Raw genomic sequence first — 12,813 nt, 5'->3', positions numbered from 1 at the left:
AGGGATGTGTAGTCAAAATTATTGTTATTCACAGTTACAATACATTTCATCAAGTTGGATTGCTTCTCTCTGTTTTTCACTGATGAGAATGTTTGATCACACAGTTTACCAGTAATGCACTGAGACAATAGATCCACATACCCGTTCAGCAGATTCGCACGAGTCTGATCCATGAGCAGCATTGTATGATTTATCTTTACCAAATCGAGCTCTTATACTGGAAGGAGCATCTTTACGAGCTTGTTCAGAGTCTGTAGGTCCCAAGAGCTCACGCCATTTTTTTACTCCATTGTCTGCTAAAAGTTCCATTGCCACAACTGGTCCTGAAGTCATGTATTCTATTAAAAACCTGCAACATTCATAAGAGTAAAGAATATTTACAGTATCACAACCACTGCTGTTTTTAACATAACATTTTGTAGAAGCTAATATAATCAAATTATCGAAGGTAAAGTATATTAAACTGCAAATGTCGTTCTACTTTTCGTTCATATCCATGTGTTCCTCTACATACAGTGACTTGTTCAAGTCAATTACTGTCTACACCACAGCACATAGTTCCTGTGAATTGAGATGCAGATTAGAGGGAAATGTACCAAGTACCAAGTACAAAGATTCAGGCATACACATACTGCCCCTGCCTCACTTCCTGAGCTGTTTCTTTGTGGGACGAGAGGCAGAGGGGGTGAGTAGGAGGTGCTGGGTACCGCATGTGCCTACTACCCTACGTTCAACACATCGGCCTTTTCAGCATTCCTTTCGTCAGCTATGGAGCAAGATTAGCCATGGACAGGCGAATGTATAGGCTATCCCCTCACAAAACAGATTATGTCCTTATCAATTCCTGTAACTAACACTAATACCAGTGGTACACTACAGCCTCTACTCGAGATTATCGACCTAATCGCGATTATGGTTGTCATGTGTACACATCCGTAAACTCTTTCTCCAATGGCAGTGTTTCTCAAACTTTTTCCACCGCGAAACCCCTTGTAATCTAAAGTGTAGCTGCGGAATCCTTGTAATATTTTATTAGTATTTAATAATTAATAGACAAGTGAAAGCTAGTATGTCAATAATTCTGTTCAGTGGGACGAATGTATTTGCTTTTTAAGCCTGCATATTATGGCGGAAAGTTGTAGTCTCATTTCTACTGTACTTCTGCATTTTGTCTTTTCGATATTTTGTTTTAGTGAACACATACCCAGAGAATCCAGTGATGAAAGTGATAAGTATTATGGGTATTTTCCGTTTTAGATGTTCATTAAACATATTATTATTATGAATATTCTTGGATTATTGTTATCATTATTATTATTATTATTATTATTATTATTATTATTATTATTATTATCGGTGCTTTTATGTTATTATTGATTCATATTTTCGTAACATTTATATATTTTTATAGTATCCACGAAGTATAAAATAGCCACCAGAGCAGTCCAGTCGGCTAAGGCGCTTGCCTATCGATCCTGAGTTGCGCTCGAGCGTGGGTTCGATTCCCGCTTGGGCTGATTATCTGGTTGGATTTTTTCCCCGAGGTTTTCCCCAACTGTAAGGCGAATGTCAGGTAATCTTTGGCGAATCCCCGACCTTATCTCGCCAAATACTATTTCGCTATCATCAATCCCATCGGTGCAAAATAACCTAGTAGTTGATACAATGTCGTTAAATAACCAAGTAAAAAAGTATAAAATAAAATTTAAAATCACATAGGACTCACGGAACCCCGGAACATACTTTGAGAAATGTTGCTTTATGGTAATTCAGGAGTTGTCCAGACTCAACGAAGAATGGCCTAGTGTGTACATACATTTTAGGAAATCGCCATCAGAGATAATAGCGATAATGGTAACCACGATTAGTGTCTCCAGTATTATAAACAGTAAAGATCCCTGCAATAGCATAGGATAATGTTTTCAGAACATGTAATATGCTGCCGTGCCGCCACGCTGCAGCTGATGTGCTGGTCCGAGCAGACCTAAGAGGCGTGGTTATAAGCACTAGGGAGCTCTCGGTTCAGGACGTGAGACACGGGCAGTATAATAACACGTCTTATCATAGGTTTAATTCATATAAAGCAAAATCTCTGAAGTATTGTATTGTATTGTATTTATTAACATTCCATGGTATTCATACATGCTTACAGCTAGAATATGGAACAAGTCAAAAAACTTAATACTATTATAAAATCTTAATTTATAGTCACAGTCTAGATGAAATATATACAGAAGAGATTTACAATATAGTCTACTAGTACAACACAAAGTTTTAGTATCAATTTCATGAAGTGTTATTGAATGAATGTCATGAATTCACCTACAGAATAGAAGGCGTGAGAAATTAGGTACTTCTTTAATTTGGCCCTAAATAATTTTATGTTTTGAGTTTCATTTTTTATATCGATAGGGAGGCTATTAAAAATTTTTACTGCCATATAACGCACTCCTTCTTGATACCACGATAGACTTGCCGATGGAGTATGAAAGTCATTTTTTGACGTGTATTTATGCTATGAACTGTTGAATTAGTTACAAAGTTTTCACGATTACATACGAGGAAGGTTATTAATGAAAAGATATACTGACAAGCCATGGGCATTATTTGTAGTTTTTTTAAAATAGTCCTACACGATTCCCTAGATTTGGCACCTACTATTATTCTAATTACTATTATTCTATTAAGTATATGTTTCCAAATATAAAAGTAGTTAGTCCATTCAATCCCACAATCTGTAATTCTTCCATATACAAATCTAGGGTGCAAACAGAATGTAACATGAAAAACTCTCGAAATCAGGTTATGTTATCACTTATGCATTCACAAAACTGTTCATATATAAAACTACGTACTGGTACTAAAAAGTAAACATTAACATTAAGGAAATGTAAAGTAAAAAACATTCATTACTAATTTTGTTACAGTTTATTCAAATTTATGGCAGTTGTAACATAAAATATAAAATATACATATAATACACTGGAGCCTCGATTAAACTTTCTGCAGATTATCTGTAGCAAAGAGAGAGAAGGGGCAGTTTTAAGCAAAACAGAGTAATGACATATGGTTTTTTTATGTTTCTGATTCGTATTTATCAGATCATGTTACTTTGCCAAATGTGTAACTTTCGTTGCTTCTCTGTCAAGTTTAAATGAAGATTTTCATCCCCTTTGGACCATCATAAAAATTGTACTTTAAACCTTCTTGTGCGAATATTTCTTAGTAACTAACAAACTCAGAATAGACGTAAAAAGCAAATTACTGGTAATTGTAGGAAAGAGTAGAAAAAACATACTTCTTAAAGCATCTTAAATGATAGCAGCTAGATTTAAAAATCCATTAAAATTGATAATACAGATTATTCGTTTTTTATTGAATGTTCACTGTGTCCCATCCATTGAAATGGATAATCGAGGTTCTACTATAGAGACATTCATATTTATGTACTTACGGAAGAAATGGTTTACCCTTATGCTCCTCATAAAACGTCAGTGCATGTTCTTTGGTCATTTGTGCCATTTTCAATTTGGTAATTTTAAAGCCATTTTCTATAATTAATTTCAACACTTGTCCCATTTTATCTGTAATATCCGGTTTCAACATGACAAATGTCCTGGAAAGTAGAATTTATTATAATTATGCAAATAGCAAATATTCAATATAGCAGTCTTCTTTTTTTTTTTTTTTTTTTGACAAGATGAATTTCTATGAAATATGCACCATATGTCCAATATAACAAACCATTATTATAGTCTATTTCCGAATGCATATAAAGTAACACTGCATATCACAAGACAGAGCTAAACGAGGTTCTTCATGATTTTCCCCAGTCCCTCTAAGAAAATATCGAAACAGTACCAAAACAGCTGTAAATTAAATAACCACTTTGTCAGTTTAAAATATCTAAAACTAAATTATGTCTTAAATATTGTTCCTAAATATTAACAAAAACCTATTTTAGATATACCAGTACAAAAATCCTAAAAAAGTTCATTGGATCTAAAAATCTGGACCCAATAGTTTCACTATTCCTTCGTGTGTTTGTCTTCCTGAAACAAAAATTTTAATGTGCATATCTTCAGATAAACAGATATATACTTTGGACCACTGTATACGAAAAGGCAACATCACTAAAATAAAATCTACTATATTTTCTCAAAATATGAATATTTTCTCACCTCTGCTTAAGAACGCCAAGTTGTATTTGAGTATATTCATCTCCAAAACTGGCGACTTTCATTTGTCTGGAGAAGATGCTTACAGTTGCACCAATATGCAAATCACCTAATGTAACTGTATCACATTTTGTACGTTTCAGAAACATGCGATGATGCTTTGTGTCGTACTGAAAATAAACAATCCCAGAAACTTCAAATAGATGCTAATTTATAAACAACAGTCTGCAGCATTCACAATTAAAACTGCTTCATTTCTTTTAATCATAACTGCCTAATTTTCCGAGAAACAGAGTGACACACTGTTGCAACATTATTTACTGGCTTACTAAATTCAAGCAATAGTAACAATTTTTTTTGTCAAATGTTTCAACTACATTTGCTAATTATATTGTTGTATTTTTTTAATTGATTATTTTATGACACTTTATCAACTGCTGTGGTTACCTAGCATCTGAATGAGATGAACGTAATAATACCAGTGAAATGAGTCTGCGATCCAACGCTGGAAGTTACTCAGTATTTGTTCTGAATGAGTTGAGGGAAACTTCAACTAGGAACTTGTGTCAACCAGGATTTGAACCCGGACCCGCTCGTTTCACAGACAGGCACGCTAACCGTTATCCCACAGCACTTCATAACAGGATGGAAAAAATTATTTTTAAAAATCCAAAATTAAAATCAATAAAATTATATTTTAATTTAAATGGATTTTTGTAATTTACATTTTTACTTTACATTAGTTTTTTATTGTTTAGATAGTCTGCCAATGGTCTAAGTAATTTCAAGCTGTAGAGATGAAATTACTCTCCTAGGGAACCATAAAACAAATGAATGAATATGCGAAGGATTATACATTTCAAATACAATAGGATAGATGAGTACAGAGTAAATTGGTATCTACATTTACGAAGAATGCAAGGAAGCTGTATTCCACTTAAACTTACAAGTATAAGCTGTAAGAGAGCAGAAATATTGGATAATCACGAACACGTTGGTAGGAGCAATTTGAATATGGAGACACAATGAATCGAAGGGTTCAATCCATAGTGCCTAGGATGAAGATAAATTTGATAAATTATAATTTTAAGATCTATTCCTGTTTGAGTGTGTGTGTATCTAATGCCTACCCACTTCACTTGCGTGATTTGGGTTTTGTATATTGCGGACAGATGACAGGACTGAGTACTGTGACACAATTTCAAGTTATACATCATTTCAGCAGGCCACACTACACATGATGTATATCTGTGGAAAGTTATGTCGTGTACTAGGGTGAGTGTATGTGTAAGTGTTCGTGTAAGTGTAGTGTAGGAAATGGGTGTTGATGATGAAAATGAGGAAGAGTGAAGGGGAAACCTGATGCCGGCACATAGTCTACTCCTGTCGAATAGCACCAAGGGGGCCATCAGGCTTAACGTCCCCTTCCAACAGATGAATCACTACCAACAGTAACATATGTCTTCTCTTCATACACACTGCAGAGAGATTTGGGATTTAACTCAGACATATTGGTACACAATCTAGTGATTAGAAGTTGTGCACCGCCACCTCGCCTAGTCCCGAACAAAAATTTCTGATTTGAGAATTGAACCTGGGCCAGCTGATCTGGAGGTAGATACACTAGTATTTGGTAGTAATGGCAAAGGCGTGGAAAACAACAAAGGCAATGGCTTCAATATGTATGGCATTGAACTGTTCCATGTAATGTTTAACAGGTACCGAAATTATTTTTATATGATATTTAAGCTATTATTTTATATAGTATGCAATACATTTTTCAGAACAAGTGGTGGCAGTGGTGGTGCAAGCATTTGCTGTCGTGTTTGGAGAATAGTAGGAAGGTGAAGTGGTGACAACTACTCCCAAACAACAAGGTAATTATTCAAATTGAAAACATATTTTGCTCCATATACAAATTTGTCAAAGAATTATATAGTTAACAGCACTGAATTAGTATAATATAATATTTTCACAATGTGGGAAGGGGGGGGGGGGAGACAGAAAGGAAGACGATGGTTACACGACATCTCTGGCAGTGGATTATGTTGCACTGCTTCCTACCTACAATTATCCATTATCAAGATATTCAGTTATCTACTGAAGGCTTAATATTGTTCTTGTAACAAATAGACATGTTTTTAAAGAAGACTGCAATGAGTAAGAGTATGCTTAAAAGTGGTGCAACATAATTATCATATTATCTCCGGTGGTGATCAATTGAAGAGCACTCTTTGCCGCACACGAGCAGTGTGCCAGATCAGATTGTCCTAATGCTTTCAATGCCAACATTGCTCTTTTTTGTTTATGAGTGCATGTGTGTGCACATAGTGCTTCGTAAGAGTAGCTGGGTTGGTCACCACTGGTCCAATTATGATTGATCACCACTGGCCTAAGTTATTAATTATATTGAGTAAGGATCTCAGCATTTTAAGAGTAACAATCTAAACATTCATTGTTATGAAGCAGAGAATAAATAATCATTGAATTTTAATTTAAAAGTTGATTAAATACGAGTACAGTAAGACTATTTAGTCCTGACAGTCACCGGAGATGTGCGTCTGGATCAGGCGAGTCCATTTAGTTATGTCAAAGGGTGTTTGGGTTAGTCACTCGCTTGCCTTCGGAGCGATCGGATGTTATGTGTGTGGTAGAACGGTATGTTTCTAGTACAATTAAGTTGTACTGCATTCCCTTACAGACCGCTCGCCCTTATCTCTACTCTGTAGCTCTCTCCACTACTCCTATTACTCCCCCTCTTTCGCATCGCTGACCTGTCAGGACTAAATAATCGGTCTGTACATGTAACCTAATACTGACTCAAATCACATCTTCAAATCACTATGATTTAAATCAGTGGTCGTCAGCACTCGCTGAAATGTGCAATGGGTACGCTGTGCTGTCGTGCAACAGGGAGAGATAGAGAGCATACCCGCTAGCAGCTACGGAGTGCACCCTAGTGCACTGCGCTTTTTTGCGGGTAAGAGAGACTAAGTTAGCTCCAGCGTGCTCTGTGCTGACGACCCCTGATTTAAATAATTTAATTTTGTTGATAAAAGTAATGTGAATGGTAGTTTAAAATTACTTACTAGTTCAATAGTGCCATCCACTTTGTAGTAGAACAGAAGGAAAGTTCTTATAATGGAAGCATCTGTATCATGCCACTCAAGATTGAAAGAATATCGAGAATTATCAACATCTACCTAAAAATTAAAACAATCTCGTTTTAAAATTTTACATTAAATACATCAAAAAAGAAAATGACAATCCACTATTCTTTTCTTTATGATCCATCACCTGTTATAGTAAATACATTAATGTGTGGAATAACATGCATAAACAATTAAATAGAACTTTGCTATTTGTAGTAGGCCTATACATTCCAGTCCATGCTCCACTGAATTGCGTAAAATATGATGCATGAGCCAGTGTACAAATCCATAAACAAAATTTGGGCCATCTGAATTGAAGGGTTCAGAGCCATAGTGGGCCAAGCGCCATTTATTAAAAATGGAGAAAGCAAGGGTTAAAGTTAAGTGAATACCATAATCTAATGAAGATTGATATAAATATATCAATATATATAGAGTCATTCCATGTCAAATCAACAAATTGGCTGTGGCGCAACTTTTTCGGATACTGGTGAAAATTGTTCCAGTTATTGATTGATATTGACTATGAGTACAGGCAAAGTATTTTGTGCGAAATCCTACTCATTTCTTTGATATGCACGTGTGTGTACAGTACTTCATCTCTCGATATTGGTGTGCGCCTATTCGGAAAAAAATCCATAACTTACAAACGACTCGAAATTTCTCTGTCAAAGTTAGTGACAATATATTCAAGAACATTTTCTACTATTTAGTGATACAACAGTGGAAAAAAAGTTTATATTATAATGTAAATAAAACAAAATATACAAAAAATGGGTCAATACTTTTATGTTGTATAGAAGATAAAGGCAAGGTGAAATAATAACGAAATATTAGTAGTAAAGACATTCAAACATTCTGTATACATGGTGAAATTTTGAACTTGTATTTCGGCTCCCTTCCGTGTAGGCACGTGTGTACGTACATGCATGTTCAAACCTGCGCGGAGCAAGACTAAGCATGTCTTGGAGGTGACGCGGCACTCCACTGTCAGTCTCGGGATACGCAAACTACAGTATTTGTCATACCTGTGTACAGTAACGTTCACTTTCATAATTACAGTAAGTGGTATCATCAGTAAATCTATCATTAATTGTGGTAGCTGTGTGTTACCTTGGTTCGAGCTCGTCACAGCCGGGGCTGACATCACACCAGAATTAGCAACAAGGCAAGTTACCAGACTAAGAACTGTTGGGTTATAGGTAAGTGAATTAAAACTGTGCGCCGTTATTTATAAAGTGCATATTTTACACTAGTTTGACGTTAAGACATTTCTATTTCAGTGTATTTCACGGGTGACTCTAGAAGTATGAAAATGTCCAAGGAAATGGATTCTTGTTCTGTAGGACAACTGACAGGTGATAGTTGTCACAAACTAACATATACCCAATCTATTGCCTTGTTGGACGTGAAAACCTTGCCTGATCAAGACAGACAATTATTGTGGTGCAGACTGAGGAAACCGAAGAACATAGAGACTGTTTGTTATCATCATCTGAAGATATACTGCAGCGACAAATATACACATCTCTTTGGACGTAAATGTTGTGATCCATATAGAAGACATAAGACCGTTATTAAGAAGGGTTTACGACAGATAACAGAAGACCTCGTCAACAGAAAGAAAAAATTCTCTCTTATACCTGGACAGTGTGTATGTACAAATTGCTATACAAGATTACAAAATAGTAGTGATGATTCCGATGAATCAATGGACGATCAGCCATTCTCAGTACCGCCAGACGAAGAGCGAGAGTCAATAAATGTATCATTTTCACAAGTAGGAATATCACCCTTAAAGCAGAAGAGACTCAGCAGTGAACAAAAACATGCTCTAGGGAAGAGAAAGTTAGCACAAGCTTCATCAGCTATCAAAGGTAGACTGGAAAAAGCTCTTCAGGTTACATTAGATTCGAGTTCAAACAATTCAGAAAACGATTTGGTTGCTCTTGGTAGGGACTATAAGGACCTTCTTGACTGTGTTAAAAGTTCCTTACAAACGGCATTGACAGTTCAAGAGAAAATGCGACTAGTTTCAGTTGCGCCACGAAGCTGGTCATTAAAGAAAGTAGCTGAGGAATTTGGAGTATCAGAGTATATTGTAAGAAAGGCGAGATCACGTGGTTTGTTCTTTGATATCACAAAGAAAACTGGTCATCCCGTGCCTGAGAACGTTAAGACAGCAGTAGTTGAATTTTATGAAGATGATGATTATAGTCGCGTATGTCCCGGAAAAAAGGACTTTGTGTCTGTAAAAAAGACTACAGCAGATTCTATTATACGAGAGCAGGTGCAAAAGCGTTTAACATTGTGTAACTTGAAAGAATTGTACATATTATTCTGCGAGAAAAACCCCTCACTTTCTATTGGGTTTTCTAAATTTGCCGAATTGCGTCCAAAACATTGTATACTGGCAGGTGCAAAAGGAACACATACAGTGTGCGTGTGTGCAATACACCAAAATGTAAGACTCATGGTGCAAAGTTTAAAACACATACTGACAGTTCATGGAATGGATGAAAAAAGTCTCCTTCAAATTATGGTATGTTCTACACAAAATGAACCCTGTTCCTTATCAGGATGTGAAAAATGTCCTGGCCCTGGAAAAGCACGTGAATTCTTGCTGGAAAGTGAGGAAAGCATGCAGGACGTTGAATATAAACAGTGGGTGACAGTAGACCGATCTACATTGAAAACACTTGTTACACCATTCGAAGAATTCGTTGAAGAGCTCATTGATAAGATATGGGTAATTTATCGTCCTCATAGCTTCATTGCTTATAATCAGGCCCAATATTTGAAGCAGTGCAAAGAAACACTAAAGAAACACGAATGTGTAGTACTGGTTGATTTTTCCGAAAATTATAATTCATAGATCAAGATGTGGTTCAAGGCTAACACTGGACAAATGACCAGGCGACACTCCACCCGGTAGTTATTTATATGCACCAGGATGAAACACCAACTGTTCCCAAGCCCGTTTCTCTATGTATAATAAGTGACTGTTTGATGCGTGTAACCAGTACTTTTTACCATTTCCAGAAAGTGTTAATTCAACACCTCAAAACATTAGATGACAATATGAAGAAAATTTTTTACTTTAGTGACGGAGCCGCATCTCAGTATAAAAACAGGAAGAATTTTGTTAATTTAGTTCATCATAAAAATGATTTTGGAATAGATGCAGAATGGCATTTTTTTGCCACAAGCCATGGGAAAAGCCCTTGTGACGCTATTGGTGGGACAACGAAAAGACTAGCAACAAAAGCCAGCTTGCAGCGTCCATATATGGACCAAATTTTGTCGGCCAGAGATCTATACAAATTTGCAAATGAACATATTGCTGGAGTGAAATATTTTTATGTCAGTAAAGAAGACATTCGTCTCACGGAAATGGAACTGATGGAACGATTTAATAACTCTGTACGAATTCCTGGTACAAGAGAAAACCACTCATATGTACCATTAGATGACAGACATTTGAGAGTTTCCAGAGTTTCAGTGTCATGTAAATTCGTTGATATATCTGTAATAAAGTAGGCATGAAGTATAATGAGTAAGTAGGCCTGAATATGCAATAAAAATGTCATAGATCACTGTCAGTAAAATTCATTGTCAATTATGCATGTCAATTATAGAAATGTTGTATCTCTTCCAAGAATGGAAAATACAAGCCAGTTTTTTTTTTTGTATTGATAGTACAGATAATGAATAATCTCCTGTAAAAATTTCATAATGTTTTCCATGTGCCCTTTCACACAATAAATTAAACAAAAATACTTGAAAAAATATATTTTGTTTTAATTTCAGCCAAGGTCGAACAGTAGATCAAGATGTCTCACAACTCAGAATGAGGCAATACAACACCACTATAACTGGATGAAATTTCGTGAATTTCTCTGCAGTAGTTCGTCTGTAATTAATTTTTTTCCTTTCAGACAGAGCGTCAAGAGTCTGTACACCCCAGCATACTCAATTGTACATTTCTCGAAAACTACTGTCCCATAGAACAAAATACTGTGTTTCCCTTCCTATGATACTTCAATAATTGTTCAGACTAAGTTTCACTCAAATTTGGAATTTGACCGCCACAGGTTTTCGGCGAAATTTGTTGATTTGAGATGGAATGACTCTATATGGTTTATTTAACGACGCTCGCAACTGCAGAGGTTATATCAGCATTGCCGGAATTTTTGTCCTGCAGGAGTTCTTTCATATGCTAGTAAATCTACTGACATGAGCCTGTCGCATTTAAACACTTAAATGCCATCAATCTCGACCGGGATCAAACCTGCAACCTCGACCATAGAAGGCCAGCGCTATACCAACTGTGCTACTGAGGGCGACTAAGATTGACATATCATTTAGTTTGCTATATGTTACTTGCTTTATGTTTCCATTGAATTATGGTAATAACTTCATTTTAACCATTGTTTTCTATGGTTTTAGTAAATGGCGCTTGGTCCACTATGCTTCTGAACCCTTCAATTTTCCAAGTTCCAGTTATAACATACTGCGCATACTCAGTGCTTACTGGAACTTCGAAAATTCAGGTGGCCCAAATTTTGTTTCTAGGTGTGTACAAGAAAAAATTACGATTTTTTCAGAATTAGTGGAAATTAGACAAAATATGCACTACTTCCTGGTGACATCTGATATGGGATTACCACTTGACTTTGATACTTCACTAAAATGTTATTTCTCCAGAACAGAGAACATATAACATAAACTAGAACGAAACGTGCTTTGGGCACAGCAAACAATAAGCTTAACTAATAGGTCTAAATTAAACTTATCTCTCAATTAGGTCAAGGTACATTTCGTCTCTTTCTGCATTAGTTCAGTCAGTGATTTTTTCCATTTTGTATATTTCCTATATTATCCATATCTCTGTTTTATATTTTGGCCAACTTTCAAGGTTGAAAATTCTTTTTACTCATTCACAGTTCCCTCATATTTCATCAAATTTAAATAATTCATTTCCATGTGATTCTTTTCAAAGCTAGTGACTAATTTCATTTGTCTCTAATTTCCAAAGAAAGATCACTGCTTCCTCTTACCACTTGTTCTCTATCTTAATAGTGTCAATGAAAAATAAATTAAAGGATTTAGAAACTTTCAATAAGATCTGGTTTTTCCTGCGACAATTGCTGGTTTGGGAAAATATGAGGAGCATTGTTTCAAAATGAGTTTTCTCCATCTTAGCACTTTTGCCTTGAAGTGAAAAAATCTGATCTGCTCCGACCAACATTTCCTTTTTCTTATCATATTAAGATGGGAGAAACTCTTTTTCACCATCATTGCATTGAATTAAAAAAAAGTAGAAAACAAATTTTGAAACGATGCTCCTCATATAGTTTCTAATGGACGGATTTGCTGTGTAGGCTATTGTTAGTCATTGATTGATAGATGATTAACTATTGAAAATTTTATGATAATGGATTGAAAGCTTACTTGATTGATGAAGTGATGGAACAATTAAT

At 35.6% G+C, this 12,813-nt stretch overlaps 1 protein-coding gene across 5 annotated transcripts in view; it reads right to left on the bottom strand.

Annotated features, from left to right (window-relative positions):
* nmdyn-D7 (nucleoside diphosphate kinase homolog 7) overlaps window positions 1-12,813 on the bottom strand; it is a 35,594-nt gene that overhangs the window by 7,457 nt on the left and 15,324 nt on the right. For 4 of the 5 annotated variants that reach the window (XM_069832954.1, XM_069832964.1, XM_069832981.1 and 1 more), the window contains 4 exons: window positions 7,268-7,381; window positions 4,182-4,348; window positions 3,455-3,616; window positions 142-349 (listed from right to left, as the gene is read on the bottom strand). In XM_069832954.1, coding sequence (XP_069689055.1) covers window positions 142-349; window positions 3,455-3,616; window positions 4,182-4,348; window positions 7,268-7,381 — 651 coding nt within the window. The remainder of the gene's footprint in view (window positions 1-141; window positions 350-3,454; window positions 3,617-4,181; window positions 4,349-7,267; window positions 7,382-12,813) is intronic. The other variant, XM_069832973.1, reaches the window with a different exon arrangement.

This window comes from Periplaneta americana, chromosome 1 (assembly GCF_040183065.1).
Source record: "Periplaneta americana isolate PAMFEO1 chromosome 1, P.americana_PAMFEO1_priV1, whole genome shotgun sequence".
NCBI lineage: Eukaryota > Metazoa > Arthropoda > Insecta > Blattodea > Blattidae > Periplaneta > Periplaneta americana.
This window is presented reverse-complemented; position numbering and strand designations above follow the sequence as displayed.